This window comes from Chiloscyllium punctatum, chromosome 19, assembly GCF_047496795.1.
Source record: "Chiloscyllium punctatum isolate Juve2018m chromosome 19, sChiPun1.3, whole genome shotgun sequence".
NCBI classification, from domain to species: Eukaryota; Metazoa; Chordata; class Chondrichthyes; order Orectolobiformes; family Hemiscylliidae; genus Chiloscyllium; species Chiloscyllium punctatum.
Window position 1 is genome coordinate 68,841,670 of NC_092757.1, and position 15,500 is coordinate 68,857,169.

Below are 15,500 nucleotides of genomic sequence, written 5' to 3' on the forward strand. Positions count from 1 at the left end.
CTTCGATCCCTTTATCCCAAGAACAATATCTCTTTCTTGAAAACATTCTATGTTTTAGCCTCAACTGATTTATGTGGCAGAAAATTCCCTAGGCTCACCAATCTCTGGGGTGGAAATGTTTCTTCTCAGTCCTAAATAGCCTCACTGTATCATTAAATTGTGACCACTGGTTCTGGACTCCTGGGCATCCTTTCTACATTTGTACTGTCTAATCCTATTAGAATTCTTTAGATTTATATGAGATATTCCACTCCCCCCTTCATTCTTCTAAACTCGAGGGTTTCGTCCTAACCAATCCTATCTCTCTTCATGAGCAGTGTTGCCATCCAAGGAATGAGTCTGGTAAACAATTGTTATATTCCCTCCAAAGCCAGAACATGCTTCCTCAAATAAAGAGACCAAAACTGCACTCAGATGTGTTATCATACCAGATGTGTTGTTTCAGTTTATTTAATGTTACAGTTTCCAATATAGAATCAATATGTTTATAAAATGCACAATCATATCTACCTCAATTCTGCACATATGTCCCTATGTAAGCTAGTCTAGAAAATATTTTTTCATAAACTAACTATAAGTGTGCAAGGACCAAATTCAGTCAGTTTTAAACCAAATTCATAGTTAGGGAGGTTTAAGTATTGTGGTTTTTGCACTATTTGAAAAGTAAAAATATTAGTTCTGGGTTAAGATAAACACTCATCAGTCATAGCTTATGTCTCACACTGTACAGTATGGAATATAACTGAAAACATGTGTACAGTATCTGAAATTACCATTACTGTGTTGAATCCAAGTACAGTCAATAGAGTTTAAATACCAAAGCCAAGATAGATCAATCATCAAAACATTTCCTGAACAGAAATGGAGTGTATTGGCTGGATTTTGTTAACTTTCTATCTATTGATTTCCTTTTTCTCCAGCAACCATATCCACCTCATCCTCCTGCTGAGTTACAGCTTGCTCATCAGGGTCCCCTGGCAAAATACTGTTGATTGTCTGTAGAAGTTCTTCTATCTGTTCTTCTGTTAATCTTTCTTCACTCTCTTCTACCATCTGAAATATTAAAACAGATAATTTTATATTTGTTCATGAAAATTGTTAAATTTTAATCCATTGCACATAAAATAAGTGAACAAAACATCAATTTATTGTCAAGAGTTTCTACAAGCATTATCTGGCAACAGGAAGTCCCAAAATACATTAATTTGAAAGTTCAATATCGAAAAAAATCAAACTATGTAGAATCAGTTTATTTTCAGTAACTGAAGTATTTCTGAAATGTTAGCAAAGCCAGTTATAATATTTTATAATGATTTTGAGCTATCACAGACTCCTGGATATGGTCACGTAGAAAAGTGTTTGATTCCAAAATCCTCTTGTAAAATCCAGGAGTGGGAATGATTAACGTGATTTTCTGAATTTCCTCTTTCTGCAATTTTCATTGAAACATTACCTCATTCAAGAAAGTATAAGGTAATGCAGTCATTAAAAAACATGGATAGGGAAAAATTTTGATGTCAGTATCCCACATCTTTATTTTTTTAAATTTCTGCGACTTCCCTGTCACTGTGTTTGTTTATGGAATTAATGTAATGGAGGTGGAAACAGGATAAACACTTGCTCACTTTTCATTTTATTTGCCTATTTGGCAGCCAAGCAGAAGAGCAGTAGGATTCGCGCTGGGACCTTCTCTAGACCAGACAGTCCATAGGGGTTTGGGGCAGGAGGAGAGAGTCTAAGGCTCAAACCAGAAAAACAAACTTTGTCTTTATACAGTATTTCCACATTTAAAGAGCAGCAGTAAAATGTCCCGACATCAGCTGCCAGGAAAATCCAGCTTTTATTTAAAATTTATCTAAATTAAATTTTTGTTTAAAGATTCTGAACGCTTATAACAACAGAGGAGTACAGAACGTACAAGGAGTAAACTTAAGAAAATCAGGAGAACAAAAAGGGGTCATGAAAGAATGATGGCAAGTAAAATAAAGGAAAATTCTAATCCATTTTACAAGGACATTAAGGATAAAAGGATTACCATGGAAAGATTAGGGCCCAGTAACGACCACAGTGATAATTTGTGTGTGGAGCCAGAGGATGTAGGTACAGTTCGAAATGAAGACTTGGTTTCAGTGTTCACACATGAGAAGGACAATGTGAATATGGAAATCTGGCAAAAGGACTATGATATACTTAAAGAAATTAGTATAGACAGAGAGGAGGTTCTAAGTGATCTGGTAAGACTTAAAAGTAGATAAATCTCCAGGCTGTTGAGTGAGGCAAGAGAAGAAACAGCAGGGAAATTGGCATTGGCAATAATTTTCAATTCCTCCCTGATTACAGGAGAGGTACCACATAACTGGAAGGCAGCCATTATTCAAGGGATAAACCGGGATAAATTACAGGGAAGTTAGTCTAACATCAGTGGCGGGGAAACTATTGAAAGCAATTCTGAGGGTCAGAATTAGTCTGCACTTGAAGATGGAGAGATTAATCAAGAACAGTCAGCATGGTTTTGTTAAGGAAGGTCATCTCTGACCAACTTGATTTAATTTTTTGAACCGCTAACCAAGAAGATAGATGAGGGCAATACACTCAATGTAATCTGCTTGGACTTCAGCAAGGCTTCGATAAAGTCCTGCATGGCGAACTGAGAGCCAAGGTAAGAACCCATGGGATCCAAGGAAATTTGGTTAACTGGATCCAGAATTGGCCGAGTAGCAGGAAGCAGAGGTTGATGATTGGGGGTGTTTGTGTGACTAGAAATTGAGTTCCACCAGACTCCTTAAAGATCAGGTGGGGCCTTTACTGCTTGAGGTATATATAAACAATTTAGACTTTAATGTTGGAGGCTTGATCATTAAGTTTGAGGATGATATAAAAATTGGTGGAGTGGTAAACGATGATTAGATTAGATTAGATTCCCCACAGTATGGAAACAGGCCCTTCGACCCAACAAGTCCACACCGACTCTCTGAACAGTAACCCATCCAGACCCATTCTCCTACCCTGTATTTACCCCTGACTAACGCACGTATCACTATCCGCAATTTAGCACGACCAATTCACCTGACCTGCATATCTTTGGACTGAGAGAGGAAACCGGAGTACCTGGAGGAAACCCATGCAGACACGGGGAGAATGTGCAAACTCCACACTTCACCTGAGGCTGTAATTGAATGGAGGTCCTTGGCGCCGTGAGGCAGCAGTGCTAACCACTGAGCCACTGTGCCGCCCTGAGGAGGATAACTTTAGATTATCAAGGATGTGGATGGGCAGATCAGCAGCAAGCGGAATTCGATCCAGCTAAGTGAGGTGATACACTTGGGCAGGACCAACAAGGCAAGGGAATGTTGGGAAGAACCGAGAATCAGAAGGATCTTGGTATTGTTACGACACAGTGGTGAACCCCTCTGTTAATTAAACTAAACACCCAGATAAGCTCACCTCACCTCATAATCTGTTAAAATGTAATTGACATATTTTAACTCCCAAAATTCCACTATTTAAAGAAAATAACATCAATTTATTCTTTAACACTAAAAGTGAACATTAAATAACAACTATTCACGACTCTTAAGCCTCCTCCCTTTCTCTACTGCTTGCTATCTGCCTCCAATACACTGTTCCAATAAAACACTTATTAAAATTACATCAACTTAGTTTCAAAACCATACAGCGGTTGTCGTCTTCGGTGTCTTTCTTCTTCTGCTAAAGATCTCCCTGGGCCGTCTTTTTTCTTTTCACTGTGAAGATGTTTCATATGAAAAGATACCTCTGATAGAGAGTGTTTCAATGTCTTGGGTGTCTCTCTCTCTCTCTCTCTGTGGCAGTTGCTCTGTCTGATTTTCAAAATGCCTGCCTTTTATATATCCCCAACATCTGATCATCTCATTGGCAAAATAACAAATTGAAACTCAATTGGGTTTTAGTATACTGGGGCATAGTTTAATCTGATTGGTTAAATTTAAAGTGTCAAAACAGCAACCAACTCAGGTATCTATTTCACAGCCAGATGTTACATATTTTCTAATTTCTAGTATACTCTGACTTCTCTTATAAGGTCTCAGTATAGAACAGCATTCACTCTCTCTTAAAGTGACAGTATATGCCTTCAACTACATAACAATACACGTCATCTGGTTCCTTACGATAGCAAGAAAAGTAGATAAAGTGGTGAAGAAGACATATGGATATTTGCTTTTATTCTCCGAGACAGAGATTTTAAAGAATTGGTTGGGGGGGGGGTGTTAATCTGGCATTATAGACAAATTTGGTTAGGATACAGCGAGAGTACTATGTGCAGTTCTGGAATCACATTATAGGAGGGATGTGATTGCACTGGAGAGGATGCAGAGGAGATTTACCAGGATGTTGTCTGAGCTGGAAAGTTTTTATTTACAAAGAGAGATTGGATGTACTGGGGTTGTTTTCTTTGAGCGGGGCGAAAGTCAAGATTTTCCTGGTGCTTGGATGCTGCCTGACCTGCTGTGCTTTTCCAGCACTACTCTAATCTTGTTTTCTTTGGAGCAGAGGTGACTGAGGGGCTACATGATTGAGATGTGTAAAATTATGAGGGTTATAGACAGGAAGAAACCTTTCCACTTGGTGGAGGGGGCATCATCAGTGGGCATAGATTCAAATTAAGAGGCAGGAGGTTTAGTGGGAATATGTGGAAAATTGATTTCATCGAGAAAGTGGTGGAAATGTGGAACTCATTGCCTGCAAGGGTAGGGGCAGAAACCCTCATAATGTTTAAGAGGTATGTATACTTGCAATGCTAAGACAGCCCAGGCTATTGGCCAAGTGCTGGAAAATGGGATTAGAATAGTTAAGTGGTTATTTTTGACCGTAGTGGACGTGACAGGCTGACGGGCTTTTTTATGTGAAGTAGGTCTGTATGATTTTAATAAAAAACCAACAAATTCTTCGATGTTAACTGCATTGACATCACTTTAAAATAAGTCAAATTAAAATTATTTTCCACAGAGATACTATTTAATGAGAAATGTAGAAAGAGATGGAATCTTTACAATATGAAAGTAAACAAAAGCTAGTGCAGTTGTTTCAGCATATTGTACCCTTTTTTTAATTTACCCATTTCTTATGAGAAATACTGGAGGCAACTAAATGCCGCTGTGGAAACTGCAGATTGTACATACTCAAGTTTGACACAACTGATTCATAAGGAATGCAAAAGTATCACACTGAAGCCGAGATGTTTATGAGAATGTCAGATCTTCAAGTACAAACATCAATGAGACTATTAAGAGGCACTTAGTCAATTTTGAATGAGTTATGATGAAGATTTTTAAAAACATTTATTTGGTTTAAAACTTTACAAAACAAATTCCAAAGACTGACTGACAAATTATTTTCCAAAATAATTGTTGAATGATTTGATTGGCACACCAGCTTTCTCTTTACTAATTTATTTTAATGTTTACGGCTTTTTTAGACCGATTGTTCAAGAATTACTGTTTCATAAAATCTCAATTGCTAACCACCTTCTTCATTTAATTTATACATATCCTTTCTTTACAATCTGATTTGATGCTGTTTTACTCAGACCAAATTGTCATGACGGTGTCAGTCCGTAGGGCTTAAATCAAGCACAGAGATTGATGCAGCAAGTCCCTGTTCTTCACCACAACAAATGTGGGCTGGGAGTTCGTACTTGGATTTAAGAGACCATAATTGTGAGAGTTTTAAATCCAGTTGGAAGATCCATATAACTATGTCTAGAAGGAGGGATCTCCAGTGTAACACACACTGTGCAAATCAGTTCAAATAATGAAGTTAGCTAGCTGGAAAAAAGGAAGCTAAAAATTACTCTGGACTGGCTCCTTCACAACAAAATGCCCGCTTAGGTAACAAAGTAAAGCATAACTGAGGGGGGAGATTTCTGATCTAAAATGTGAAACAAGAAATCTTTTCTGTGGTTACCTATTCAAATTAACTAAACATTATTTCAGTAGGTAATTTATGTTGCTTTTAGTTTGCATGTCTTAAAACTTGAAATGTTGTCATTTGATCCTTTAGTCCTTCACTGGAAGTCTGAATTTTTTTCTAGAAGTTTTCAGTCTCTTTGAATGGACTGGGGAATGATTTGGAATGAGGAACGAAGACTGCTAAAGGCCAAATTAAACTGATGCTGCTAAAACAAGAAATTAAGAGCACATGCTGAGTGCAAATGATTACACAAAAAAAAGAGGATGGATCATCACAAAATGGATCAGTATTTCTGAAAGAAATAGCTGAGATCAGTGTGGAATGTATTAGAACTCAAAGCAGGTGCTGAGAAAGGTGATATGGCTGTAAAAGTAGATCTTGGCAAGTGGACACAAACCAGAGAAGAAAACACTGATGATGAATAGAATAAAATAGACATGATATCTAAATGTAAAGCATGGAAAGCAAGCGCTTGAAAGCTAAAGCTGCTGACACAGTAAAGTTTCAAATACACACTCTCACTGGAGCTAAAAAATGAAAACATGCAAGGCTCTCAGAAAGGCTGAATAAAGATAGTGTGAACGGAAGAAATACAAGGTACTGTAGTCTCAGAGTAAGTCAATCAAAGTGCAGGCAATGCAATCTAAGCTGTATTCAATGAACCAGACAAAAGCCAAAACAAGTTCTTGCTTTAGTCTTAAGAATGTTTGGAAGAGATTAATTTTTTTCTCTGATTTAGATAAAAATTGGTCGTTGTCATTATTTCTGCATATCTTTGATTTGTTGTCAAATCCTCTTGAATTAAGTTTAGAACTAAGAGCCCCAATTTCACAAATGAGTGAAGGAATTCTAAGACTCACTTCTTCAGATGATTAACCAACTGTCTCATCTTTATAATCACTCAGACTGACCAGTCTATATTTACAGTTTATATTACTTTAATATAGGACCTATAGAAGCTAATGATTAAACACTTAGCTGACAATGCCAAAACTTTTCATCAACTGTCCAGTACTCTATTTAGTGTCATAGAGATGTACAGCATGGAAGCAGACCCTTCTATCCAACCCGTCCATGCTGACCAGATATCCCAACCCAATCTAGTCCCACTTGCCAGCACCCGGCCCATATCCCTCCAAACCCTTCCTATTCATATACACATCCAAATGCCTCTTAAATGTTGCAATTGTACCAGCCTCCACCACTTCCTCTGGCAGCTTATTCCATACATGCACCACCCTCTGCATGAAAAAGTTACCCCTTAAGTCTCTTTTATATCTTTCCCCTCTCAGCCTAAACCTATGCCCTCTAGTTCTGGACTCCCCAACCCCAGGGAAAAGACTTTGTCTATTTACCCTATCCATGCCCCTCATAATTTTGTAAATCTCTATAAGGTCACCCCTCAGCTTCCGACACTCCAGGGAAAACAGCCCCAACCTGTTCAGCCTCTCCCTATAGCTCAAATCCGCCAACCCTGCCAACATCCTTGTAAATCTTTTCTGAACCCTTTCAAGTTTCACAACGTCTTTCCGATAGGAAGGAGACCAGAATTGCATGCAATATTCCAACAGTGGCCTAACCAATGTCCTGTACAGCCAACTCCTGTACTCAATACTCTGACCAATAAAAGAAAGCATACCAAACACCTTCTTCACTATCCTATCTACCTGCGACTCTACTTTCTAGGAGCTATGAACCTGTACTCCAAGGTCTCTTTGTTCAGCAATACTCCCTAGGACCTCACCATTAAGTGTATACGTCCTGCTAAGATTCGCTTTCCCAAAATGCAGCACCTCGCATTTATCTGAATTAAACTCCATCTGCCACTTCTCAGACCATAGATCTATCCGGTCCAGATCCTGTTGTAATATTTGTTATCCTTTTCAATACACTGAACAGAAAAACACGTTTGAATCTATATATCTTTTTAAAGTTTTGGATTGGAAAACAGGCCCCAAAAGGTCATTGAACTGACTCATGCTTACTGACTTTGATATTGAAAAACAAATATATTGTCAGAAAATTGTATAGCTTCTACTTTAATTTTCTGAAAACAGTGCAACAGGATTCTCGAAATGGTTTGAACTGTAATGTTGAAAGATTAAATGAGAATATCTCTCTGGATGTTAGTGTAAAGTTAGAGGGTTAAACTGCACTGTCTTTGGGTGGGGACAAAAGCCATGAAAGAATGCAGATGACTGTCCATTGTAAGTTATAACTTCATTTAGACATTACACCCCTGCTATTGTCAACTTAAATAATCAATTCAATCTCTTTCATTCAGAAATGCTTTATGGCCAGAGGTACGTCGCACCTGTATTGTCTTGGAATTACTGAGTCAGGAAATCATCTGCATAATAGTTCCCTAGGGTTAGGACACTAGCATTTGCATTATCTACAAGGATGGTCTCATCCTGGCATTGTACCTGGGGTTGCATGCGACTAACTGCAACAGGGGGTTGTCTTGAGTGGCATGTGATTGTGGGGGAGTGGCCAGAGCATCTGTAAGCATGGCCATTGACCTGCATAAAGAGGATGTGTTTCCTTTTGTTCAGTGCCTCACCGTGGCTCAAACTCGCATGCTTGTGAGGTGGGGTCGGGGGGGGGGGGGGTCACATTGCTTGTACAAGCTTTAATAAACTTTAACTGTTTCCTTTGTTCAGAGAGAGAGATTTTTGCCACAAACCCGTAAGCTCTGGGAGGGGTGTGTTAAAGATTCCTCCAGGAAGCCTGTACTGTACTGTGTTTAATAAATTTGGTTGCTTGTTCACAGAAGTTGGCATGTTGCAGTTGCATCAAGTGGGTAAGAACGTCAGGTTGTAAAAGAACTTCACTGAACCCATATTACAACCATCAGTAATAATAGCTCAAGGTTGTGTTTTTTTCCAAAACTGGAAAGGAACTGATAAGCATAGCAATTAAATTGATTGTAGATTTATCACTGCCCTTTTCCTTAAAGCAGTGTCTTATTCTTTCACTTGAATTGTTTATTTTCTGATGCAACTAAATGTTGACCCTGATTTGTTAAAAAAAAATCCTTCCAGAAGCTGTCCATGGCTTGTTTTGAAGCAGGAACATGACTTAGATGAATACCATTATTATCCTAGTTGATCTGTTTTCATTATGGACTTCTGAGGACCATCACTTTCTTTTTTCATAGCCAAAGAGGTATTTTTCTGAAATTGTTCACAATTTTGCATTTTTTCTTTCTTTTGATGGAATTAAATAAATTAAGTTTACCAACTGTATCTCCACTGCAGTTAGTGGTCTGTGATTCAGCAGCTGGAGCTTTTCTGCCCTGAAAGATAGACAACAGGAAATGAATACGATGAAAGAATAATGCTAAAGATATTCAATAGTGAAAGCTGTTCAACAATGTGACATTTGATCACAATGTCAAATAATTGAATCAGTAGGATTTTTGAAAACACATCTCTCTATGGTCTTGTTTTCAAATCGTGCGTTATTAAACAGGACCATATTTACATATAAACTGGTGTCTCTGCACTTTAATATAAATTAGAAGTCTTTACATAATGAGGTTTGGCTGCGAGTGACTCATCCATTAGATTGTTGAAACAGTTAGGCTACAGGGGAAAAATCTTCATTGGCTGATTTGTCCTAACATTTGTACAATGTTTATTCATACAAGATAGAGATTTCAAGTGCTTATAGTTTTTGTTATTGATATCTTAACTGGTCTGGATGATTGACATTTTATTACCTATAGTTAAAAATAATTTTTATGAATTAATGACTTAAAACAACCTATATCCTCCAGTCACTATCAGGATTATTGTTCTATACAGCGTGTATACTAGCTGAATGGCATAAAACGGTCATAGCTTGGCATGGAAGCTATGAAACCAAGATGGTAGTCAGCACAATGTGGCATGAATGAGGCATGAGGATTCAAAGAAGTCTGAGGGGGTCTGAGATTAGATTAGATTACTTACAGTGTGGAAACAGGCCCTTCGGCCCAGCAAGTCCACACCGCCCCGCCGAAGCGTAACCCACCCATACCCCTACATCTATATCTACCCCTTACCTAACACTACGGGCAATTTAGCATAGCCAATTCACCTGACCTGCACATCTTTGGAGTGTGGGAGGAAACCAGAGCACCCGGAGGAAACCCACGCAGACACGGGGAGAACGTGCAAACTCCACACAGTCAGTCGCCTGAGGCGGGAATTGAACCCGGGTCTCTGGCGCTGTGAGGCAGCAGTGCTAACCACTGTGCCACCGTGCTGCCCAGAATATAGATTACTTACAGCGTGGAAACAGGCCCTTCGGCCCAACAAGTCCACACCGCCCCGCCGAAGCGCAACCCACCCATACCCCTACATTTACCCCTTCCTAACACTACGGGCAATTTAGCATGGCCAATTCACCTGACCTGCACATCTTTGGACTGTGGGAGGAAACCGGAGCACCCGGAGGAAACCCACGCAGACACGGGGAGAACATGCAAACTCCACACAGTGAGTCGCCTGAGGCGGGAATTGAACCCGGGTCTCTGGCGCTGTGAGGCAGAGGAGTGAAGGTTAGAGGATATTACTGTTTTATTAAAACTAATATGAAACTAATATGAAAATCCAGAGCACTAAGGTTAGCCATTTGAACAGTTAGTTTAGGTACTCTGCAGCTCCTGTGGCAGCCTCCTAATTCTTTCCGAAGGCACTAGGCCCAACTCTTGTTTACATTCTGCTCCAAACTTCTATCCGTGCAGGCACTCTCTTGAAATTTCCTGACTCTGTTTGCCCATTTCAAAGAAGAAAATCCAGTTCATTATAATTTCTATAGAAATGAAATGCAAGGATAGGGGTAGTCCATCTAGCCCCTCAAACTTACCTGGGTATTCTAAATCATGGCTGATCATCGAAGTCAACTCCTATTTCTGCAATATCTCCATATACCTTGTTTTTAGTGACCATAAATCTATCAATCTCAGTCTTGAACTTAATGCCTGAACCTCCACATTACTCTAGAGTAAAGAATTGCAAAGATAATCCACCCTCTGAGTGAAGAAAGCCCTCCTCCTCTCAATTCTAAATGGCTTGCCTTTTATTCTGTGATTGTGTCCTTGGCTCTAGACCCCACAGCTAGGGTAACATCCTTTCTGCATCTACTTTGTCTATCCCTTTAAGAATTCACTAAGGTTCTCTGAGATTGGATTTCATTCTTTCTAAATTTGGTGAATATAGGCATTTAAAGAAATACTCTTATCAAATTGGACAACCTCACATACCCAAATTATATTTCACTGTCTCGCTCTTGCTCACTCACTCAGCTGAAATTCTTTTACAACCTTTACAACCTTCTCACAACTTACGTTCCCACAAAGTCTTGTAGTAACTGCAAATGTGGAAATATTCAATTGGCCCCACCGCCAAATCATTGATATCGATTGTGAATAAGCAGGGCCCTGTACTGATCAGTACTGATCCTTGCATTATTTCATTGGCTATAGCCTGTCAGTCTGAGATTACTGCTCCCTGCTTTCTATCTGTTAATCAAAATGATTACTGCTTTGTACATAACCCCGATGCCATGTGCTTTAATTTTGTTTATTAATCTCCTGTACAGAACATCTGACTATCTAAATACAAACCTGTGAGCTTTTCCTTATTGATTCTGCCAGTAATACCCTCAAAAGCTCAATGTGCTTTCTCAAACATGATTTCCTCTTCATACATCATGTTAACTCTGTCGAATTGGACTTTACTTTTTATGTATCACATAATTGCATATTGTTTAGCTTTTGTAATTTCATCAGAAAGTCATCTCTATCCACTAAATTATGTTAAAAAACCTTTAGGGTGCTGTGCTCATGTTATTGTTCAACATGTTTTGTTTCAACATAAATTCCAAACTTGTGGATGATACTAAACTTCAAAGAATTACAAACTCCAAGGAGGATTGTATAAAACATCAAATGGATTTAGACAACTGGTCGAATAGGTCAATAAGTGGCAAATAAAATGTAATGTAGAGAAGTGCCAACTGGTTTATTTTAATAGAAAAAAAGAGACACTTCTCTGTTTACAACAAAGGGTACAATTCTAAAGGGTGTGCAGGAAGAGAAGTACCTGGGTGTACATGTGTATAAATCATTAAAGGTGGCAGGTCATGTGGCATAAACATGTAAGTTTTTTTTAATCCAATCATGGGATGTGGGCATTTCTAGTTGGTTCAACAATTATTGCCCATGAATAACTGCCCTGGAGAACGTGGTGATGACTTGATGTAATGAACTGCTGCAAGATAATGGGGTGACGGATAAGGGATAGGGATAAGGGAGTTCTAGGGCTTTGAGTCAGAGAGAGTGGAAAAAAGACTAATGTAGTTCCATTTCAGATTATTTTAATGTGAGAGTTGGAGCAGAACTTGCAGGTGGTGGTGTTCTTATGCAACCAGCACCCTTGTTTTACTAGCTGACAGGTTTGGAAGGTCCTGTTGAAGGAGCCTTGGTGAGCTGCTGAAGTGCATCTTGTTGAGTATCCCTGGGGGAAGCCAAACTGTTCATCAGTAAGCAGGTTATTCCTTTTCAAGTGCCACTTGATGGCACTACTGATGACCCCCTTTACTACCTTCCTGAAGATAGATTAGACTGGTAGGACAATAAATGGCTGGGTTGGATTTGTCCTATTCTGTGTACAGGGCATGCAAAGGTCATATTTCCCATTGTTGGTTTTTTTTGCCTGTGTAGCAGCAAAATGGAAGAGCTAGACGAAGTCTTCAGTACCATTGCCAGAATATTATCAGGGCCCATTACCTCACTGTATCCAATGTCCTTTTCATATCACATGGAATGAATTGGAGTTAGTTGTAGACCAGCAGCTGAAATGCTAGAGACCTCAGAAGGAAGTAAAGATGGATCATTAACCTTGCACTTCTGGCTGAAGATGGAAACAAATGCATCACCTTTGTATTTTGAAATTATGTTCAGATGGAAATGTGTGTGGAGTTTCCACCTCCTATAAGTTGTTTAATTGTCTGCTATCATTCATAACTGGATCTAATTGATCCAGTTGGCTGTAAAACGGCTTGATATTTTGCCTGGAAGTAGCCATATATTGTAGCTTCATGTTGATTCCTCATTTTTAAGTATGCATGGTGCTCCTTGTAGCATTCCCTCCTTATAAGAAGTTGAGTAGGGTGGGTTTGTAGCTCATTGAAGTTTAGAAGAATGAGAGGAGACCTCATCGAAATATAAAAGATTTTAGGGAGCTTGACAGGGTAGATTTGGCAAGGTTGTTTTCCCTTTTTGGACAGTCTAGGATCAGAGGGCATAATCTCAGGTTAAGGGTCACCCATTTCAGATAGAGTTGAGAAGGCCTTTTTTTCTCTCAGAGTTGGTGAATCTGTCAATTGCTGTACCACAGAGGCGGTCATTGCTGGGTCATTAAACATATTCAAGGCTGAGATAGACAGATCTCCAAGTGTAAAAGCAATCAAAGTTTATAGGGAAATGGAAGAAAGTAGAATTGAGGATGATAGAATGAACTCCTTTGGCCAAATGGCCTGTGTCTTCTGCTGAATGCCATGAGATTTCTTTGCCCATGTTTGACCTGATGCCATGAATTTTCGTGGGGTTCTGTCGTGGAAATTAAATCGACTCGACTCAACTTTGCAAGAGCAAAGAAAGGAGCTTTATTTAAATTCTGCAGAATTGACCCAATACATTCAGCCAGATGCCTCATGTAAGGGGTACTGAGCATAATTTAGAAACTCTTCTTCCACTATTCTTATCACGCTCGCCAGGGCAAAGACTGGGAAAACTCAAATTGTTATTCTCTCATCCCCTGGTCATGGACATAACTGGTCTTCAGCTTTCGCTGAATTCGACTGTCACAAGGTCAAACTGAATTCAAACAAAGCCAAGCTGTCTCCTGGCTGCAGAGCTCAACAAAGTATTGTTTACAAAGCTCAGCACAGTATTAAATTTAGAAAGGCATTTTCTTTCAGATTTCACAGTAAGTGTTAAATTTGTTAATTTTCCATTACAGGTTCAGAGTCAATTTGGAGGATTCTCAGGTCAACTTCTTCCTAGCAATGAATTTAATCTTAAATAGAACACTGGTTCAACATGACTGAGTATGAGGAAAGATTGTTTTCATTGGCAGAAAGATCAAAAACAAGAGGTCACAAATTTAAGATCATTGGCAAAAAAATGGCAATCAATAATGGATGGTTACAAGCTAGAATGCACTACCTGGGAGTGTGGTGTAGACTGGTTCATTTTTTCAGCGGCAGTTGGAGTGGGAGGAGTGACAGTGAGAACCAGTGGCCCGACAGGAAGGTCATTTTAAATTTTAAAAACTTACCTCGGGAGTTTCAGGTATACATTTTGGTAGCGGCTGAATCCCAAGACACTACACATGTAGTATCTCCCACCCGTCCTCTTCCTCTAACCAAAAAAATCTCATGCATTGCTAAGGTAAGGCGTTTCAATTGATATTTCTTGTGTATCATGTGATTGATCTCTATTAGTTGGTTAATTGAATAAGATGACAGTGAAGTACTAGAAATTATTTAACTCATAAATTTGTATAAATTAATTAAATAAGTAGAGATGGCTGGGCAGGTGATGTGCTGTAGCTGTATGATGTGAGAGCTGGCTGATCCCATTGTGAATGGCAGTTACCACATCTGCAGTAGGTGTTGGTTGCTGGAAGAACTCCGGATCAGAATTGATGATCTGGAATCTGAGTTTCAAACACTGCGGCACATCCAGGAGGGGGAGAGTTACCTGGACGCTTTGTTTCAGGAGGCAGTCACCCGGTAGATTAAGTAATTCAAATTCAGTTAGTGATCATGAACAACAGAGTGTGACTGTAAGTGAGGCAGTTAGGGGGAATTCTGAGTTTAGGAGTGGAGGAGCCTTGGCCTTTGGCCTTTGGCCTTGTCCAACGGGTATGAGATTTTTGCTTCCTATATGGATGAGGAAAAGGGCTGTGGACAGGATAAGCCAGCTGACCATGGCACCATGGTGCAGAATGCTATTCAAGAGGGGTGAGCAAAAAGACAAGTAGTTGTTGTAGGGGATTCTATAATTAGGGGAACAGTAGTGTCCTGTATGAGCTGGATAGAGAATCCCGCATGGTGCCAGGGTGCAGGACATCTCCGACCAGCTTGAAAGGATATTGGAGCGGGAGTGAGAGGATCCAGTTGATGTTCTCCACAATGGCACAAACAACATAGGCAAGGCTAGGAAAGTGGACCTGTTTGGGGAGTATCGAGCACTGGGAAGGAAATTGAAGGACAGGTCCTTGAGGGTCGTAATCTCTGGATTACTGCCCAAGCCACATGCTAATTGGCATAGGGATAAGAAAATTAGGGAAGTAAACACATGGCTAAGAGGTTGGTGTGGGAAAGAGGGATTCCATTTCATGGGGCATTGGCATCAGTTTTTGAACCAGGGCAATTTGTAACGATGGGACGGTCTCCACCTGAACCGATCTGGAACCAGTGTTCTGGCGAAAAGGACAAATACGTTGGTCACAAGGACTTTAAAACCTATGAGTCGGGGGGGGGGGGGGGGTGTG

General features: G+C 39.6%; 1 protein-coding gene across 1 annotated transcript in view; it reads right to left on the minus strand.

Moving 5' to 3' along the window:
• Nucleotides 1–415: 415 nt before the first annotated feature.
• The window catches only part of crcp (calcitonin gene-related peptide-receptor component protein), a 105,485-nt gene continuing 90,400 nt past the window's right edge, over nucleotides 416–15,500 (minus strand). The window contains exons 5-6 of the mRNA XM_072589624.1: nucleotides 9,190–9,247; nucleotides 416–1,053 (exon numbers count right to left, since the gene is read on the minus strand). Of these exons, the coding sequence (XP_072445725.1) occupies nucleotides 898–1,053; nucleotides 9,190–9,247 (214 nt within the window). The 3' untranslated portion in view covers nucleotides 416–897. The remainder of the gene's footprint in view (nucleotides 1,054–9,189; nucleotides 9,248–15,500) is intronic.